The 5,110-nt window shown below is 64.1% G+C and overlaps 1 protein-coding gene across 1 annotated transcript in view; it reads right to left on the bottom strand.

Annotated features, from left to right (window-relative positions):
- Positions 1 to 2,492: 2,492 nt before the first annotated feature.
- The window catches only part of CHLRE_12g557078v5 (uncharacterized protein), a 7,220-nt gene continuing 4,602 nt past the window's right edge, over positions 2,493 to 5,110 (bottom strand). Inside the window, exons 9-10 of the mRNA XM_043069111.1 lie at positions 4,791 to 5,081; positions 2,493 to 4,580 (exon numbers count right to left, since the gene is read on the bottom strand). Coding sequence (XP_042919275.1) covers positions 4,017 to 4,580; positions 4,791 to 5,081 — 855 coding nt within the window. The 3' untranslated portion in view covers positions 2,493 to 4,016. The remainder of the gene's footprint in view (positions 4,581 to 4,790; positions 5,082 to 5,110) is intronic.

Raw genomic sequence — 5,110 nt, 5'->3', positions numbered from 1 at the left:
CCCACCTCCCAGGGCCCCGCCCCCAGCTGGGCACGGATCCTGCAGCGCCCAACTAGTTGGACATTGTTGCAGTAGCTGGCCAAACTGTGGGGTGGAAAGCGTTGGGGGCGGGGCTCTGGGAGGTGGGGGCGCGTGTCCGCCTGCAATGGACTGCTGCAGCGTCGTGCAGGATGAGTGGGCGCTCGCTCTCGCCGCGTCGAGTGCGCCCGCCCGAACACCTCGGCCCTTTATGATGATATAGTATACACTAATACTACTAGCAAGCCATTTGCTGGGCAAGCCACTACGTTAGCTACGCATTTGCCCACCGTCCGCGACCTATAGACTCGATTGCTATGCTCCGGAACTGCCTAGACTCTTACGCGATATGTTTGCCACCCCAAGAGTCCGGCGGACAGGGCTGCGGCCCATAGCGCGGGTGTTTCGTTTCACTGAGTCTGAACCTTGGCAATTTCCGACACGAGCCGGGCCCCTTTGGTGTAGCTCGCCGGCTCCCTGATGCTTAAACCTTACATAAGACCGTTAGGAGCTTGAATGGGCGCCAGCGGTGGCATATCGACCCGTGTCCCTGTTGGGCGTGCAATGCCATGGCATGGTGTGGGGCACCCCAGCGTGGCGCCACCCCATTCACCACGGCAATAGTTGCAGTGGACAGAATGTGTGCCCAGGCGTCTCGATAGCCTCAACGGGCGTGGCCGCGGATTGGGAGCATTTACTGCGGCCCCGCAGGTGAGTAGTGCGCGTTGCCACCCACCCACCAGCCCCCCGCGCGTCCCCCTGCGCCTCCCCGGGCGCCCCACGCGCTCCCCCGCCTCCCCAGTGCTTGCGCTGGGTTGTAGGATCCCGGGAGTCGAGTGGAGAGGGGTGGTTGCGGCCTGGGGAGGAGCGCGGGAGGAGAGCTGCCGCTCAAGCACTAGTGGTATAGTGGTAGCATAGGTCCTTGCCAGCCCCTGGACGGGTGCGATTCGGACCAGACCCGAGTTCGATTCTCGGCTAGTGCATCGTGGACCTGTGGTCTAGTGGTTAGGACAGCAGACTCTGAATCTGCTAACCTGAGTTCAAATCTCAGCAGGTCCTGCTCGCCCTGCCTTCGGGTGGAGTGGCGAAGCGATATCTGGGGTCGTAGCTCAAATGGTAGAGCGCCCGCTTAGCATCTGACGCTGAGCGCCTGCAATGTGCGGGAGGTAGGGGGATCGATGCCCTCCGACTCCATCCAGACTTTTGTGCATGGGACCATACCGCATTTTGGCGCGCGGGGAGCGCGTGGAGACAGTGCAGGGCATGGCCGGCAGCTGCGGTGCAGGAGGAGCGTATGCGGGGCGCCGTATCCTGGCACGTGCGCGGGCGGGCGAGGACAGGTGGCCGGGTGGGGCATGGGAGGGCGCACCACACTAGGGCGTTGCGCACATGGGAACGTGCATGAGTGCAGGGAGCGCGCGGGGGCTGGACAGGTTGGTGAGCTGTTGCGTGCGCCTGCGCATCATGTTACGCTTTTGGGGGGAAGGGCGAGGGAGCAAGAGTGCGGCCGTTGGAGACACGGGGCGTGCGTTTGTGCAGTGAAAGGCAGAGGCAGGGGCATCCTGAGCACACGTCAAAGCAGGCAGGGCGCGAAGGGCAAGTTTGGTGGAGTCCCATGAAATGCAGAAACCGTTTTGCTTTTGTGCGCTGAGACCTCGCCCCTTGTGCACTGGGTTCCCTCCCCGTATACAGGTGGGAGAGGAACACCAGCTGGGAAGGTGCAGACAGGGCAGTAGCCGCAGCAGGCCGGCAGCCGTGCCGGCAGGTAGAGGCGGGCGTATGGGAGGCACGGCCCGCCAGCGGAGCGGCTGCTGGGTGCGGGTCCCCGGAACGGCGGCATGTGGGGCGGCTGAGCGGCTCCGGCGCCCAGGCTGCCGTGCTGGGGCGCTGTATTGCGAGGCGGGCAGTAAGCGGCCTAGGTGCCGCAGTAGTGCGAGGCGGGCTGGGTGGATGGCGGATGGGAGCGCCGCACGGCAGGTCGGCAGATGGGGGCATGCCATATTGCCATGGTGCGGCGAGGAGTGCCGTAGGCATGAGCGGCGTGCTGGTGCTGCGGTTGCTGGGGAGGGAGTCAGGGGTGCGGGGCAGTGGGGCAACGGGACCTGGTCGCTAGTGCTGCACAGCTATACAATTGGCAGGCGCTTGCGCGGCTTGGGGCGCCCAGAGCATTTGCTGTCAGGCAGGTACGGTAGTTGTCACTACCACCATCTCGCCCGCCCTACATGCGTTCTGGGGCTTGTGCCTTTGCCACAATAAGGCACGGTTGTGCACCTGCGCAGGATAATGTGCAAAGATTGACTTAAGTTGACAACACATGCATATGAACGTTGTGGCCGTGCACGCATCCCAGCAGACGCATTGGACAGACTGGCTGACGGAGGACTGAGGCTAGGCTGACTGGGTACATAGCTGTGTCTGCTTGGCTTGACCCGTTGACTGTGGGGCTGTCTGCCTGTCTCTACCGAATGTACAGCAGGCCAGCAGGCTTACACCTGGACGTTCCAAACCGCCCCAAGTGACAGACGCGGCGACAGACGGGTGGATGGTGATGTACAGGGGAGGGGTCGCCCGCATGCTATGAATGTTCACACTCCACACCCTACCCGCAGCCCTTCAGTCTGCCGCGCTGCTGGGACAACCTGCACGGACCACCAGCTAGATGTACTGGAATCTCCATACACGAGAAACTAGGGTGCAAATGGATTCGGCACTACGTCACACACACACGGAGACCCAGTGACACGCAGTGAGACCGCTCACCACCCAATCCGCCAGGGCATGTATGCTTGACACAACGCCGCTGCCGCACAAGTATTGTGCCCGTCAAGTTGCGCGCGCCGGCTACCACGACTGTATTGTTTTACTGCACCTGAAGGCAAGTGACACACTGACACAACATATGCGGCAGGTCTTGCGTGCGTCATGTGGTGCCGCGCTAGTGGAGGCCAAGTGCCATCCACAGGTCCTTTCGTGTCACAGGTGCACGTAGCAGTGGCAATCATATGCCGCGTGACTGATGTCTTGACCAGCGAAGCGATGCCCTGACCAGCCCTGCACGTATGCTCGATGCCACCGTCCGCCTGAGCCAGGCGCTGCCCAGCTGCCAACAGCCGCCACTGTTGCAGAATGAAGAGAAAGCACGCCATGATCATCAATACCGGTAGCCACCAAATCCTCACGCCACAACATAATCGCATCGTCCATCCGACTTACTCCCCGCTCCCGCAAAGCAACCCAGTAGCCCATCATGTCGGGGGTGTGTTCTCAATACGGCTGCGTGCGGTTGGAATTGAGCAATAGCATAGGCCACTGCAGATGTGTATCATTGTAACCGACGCCCAGCATGCCGCCAGCTGTGTACGGCCCCCACACTGCCTGGGCGCCTGCCATGCGCTCAGGCAGACCTTTCTTCCCGTCACTCGTCAAACACAATCAATCAGGTCCAAGCATGGGTCCACAGCAGCTCGCTCTTGAGCCTTAAACGGATGGAAGAATCCTTCAAGAGTCCCCGACGTGTCAAATTCATGGTCACACAACGCGTTGCATGCCTGCTGCAGATGACAAATACATGCGATCATTTGTTCCGTTACGACACATAAGCCACGTCCTTGCCCGATTCACCACAATAGCACCATGCAACCGCCCGCTGCCCGTCAGAGTCTCACACGCGCCACGGTGTTTTCTTCGTTCTTTATGCCACCAACGCATTCCATTGCGCCGGGGGATGGCAGATGCCTGGCGAGCCCGCGCCATCGGCACGGAGGCCCGCCCTAGGTAAATTTCCCACCCTCCGGTAAGCACGGCATGCCAGTAGCCATGTGCGCCCGACACCCTTGCCCCTGGACCCAGGTCTGGTCAAAGCCCACCCTTCCGATCAATTAACGTGAAGCATGTGGCGTAAAGCCGGTGTGTACGGTGTGTAAAATGTCGCAACCGCCCGTAGCAGCACACCGCGCCCCATCACACGACTGCCCCCTCGCCACCCCGCCCGCCGCCCTTTAACCGCGGCCGGCGCTATCCAGCCGCCGGCTGCGGCCGCGGCGCGATGGCGGCGGCGCCGCATGAGCCGCTGACGTGGCGGCGCCGCCGCCACCACCGCCACTAGCAGCCCCGGCGCCGGCGCCTGATGCCACCACCAGCCCGCCGGCCTGTCGCGGCGGCGGCGCCGCAGCCACGCGCTTCCGCGGCGGCGGTGGCGCGCTGCGCCGTGACGGTGGCGGAGGGTCAGAACCACCGACATTGGCGGTCCCGTTAGGATAGACGGAGCCGCCACCGCCGCCCGCCGCCAGCTCCGGGCTTGCAGTGTGCGTTGGGGCTGCGGCAGCGCCGGGGCTGCTGGCGCCGCCGCCGCCGCCGCCGACACCGCCTTGATCGCTGTCGTCAATGACCGGGAGCAGCACCAGGGGCGCCGGTGGCGCTGGGGTGTGTGCGGGGCTGGCCGCGGGCCCTGTCACTGCAGCGGTGTCCCGCGGGAATGTGGCGGGCTTGCAGGTGGGGTTGTAGGGCGCGTAGGTCCGGGGCGTGGCGTCTGTGAGCTCGCCCTTGGCTTGCATGGAGGCTACCTGCAGGCGCGGATGGGGGCAGACAGGTGGGCGGGCGTGTGTTCGTGTGTGTGTTCGTGTGTGCGTGTGTATGTGTGTATGTGTGTTGTACATGTGTGTTCCGTGAGCAAGCAATGTTGTTACAGACAGCGCACGGCAGCCGAACGCGCGTGTGTTGCAGGGAGCTAAAGCCCCCACCCCCAATCAACCAAACCCACCCACCCCACCCACCAGCAGTGCCACGGCCAGAAGGGAGGTGCGCCCGCGCCTTAGCGCCGTCAGCGCACTGGTCAGCTCGCGCAGGCGGTTGACGGTGGTGCAGCTGGCGGTGGGCGCCGAGCCCAGGCCGCCCAGGAGGGAGCTCAAGGCGGAGGAGGAGGGGGAGGGGGAGGGGGAGGGGGAGGAGCGGGGCGGGGCGGGGGAGGGAGGTGGCAGGGAGCGGCCGGCGGGTGGCGGCGGCGGCGCGGTCGGGGCTGTGAGGACGGTGCTGCACAGCTCAATCTCGGGCACACGGGGGTAGTACTGCATGGGGGGGGGGGGGGGGGGGGGCG

This window comes from Chlamydomonas reinhardtii, chromosome 12, assembly GCF_000002595.2.
Source record: "Chlamydomonas reinhardtii strain CC-503 cw92 mt+ chromosome 12, whole genome shotgun sequence".
Taxonomy (NCBI): domain Eukaryota; kingdom Viridiplantae; phylum Chlorophyta; class Chlorophyceae; order Chlamydomonadales; family Chlamydomonadaceae; genus Chlamydomonas; species Chlamydomonas reinhardtii.
Note: the sequence above shows the minus strand (reverse complement) of the source record. Positions and strands in the feature narration are given on the sequence as shown.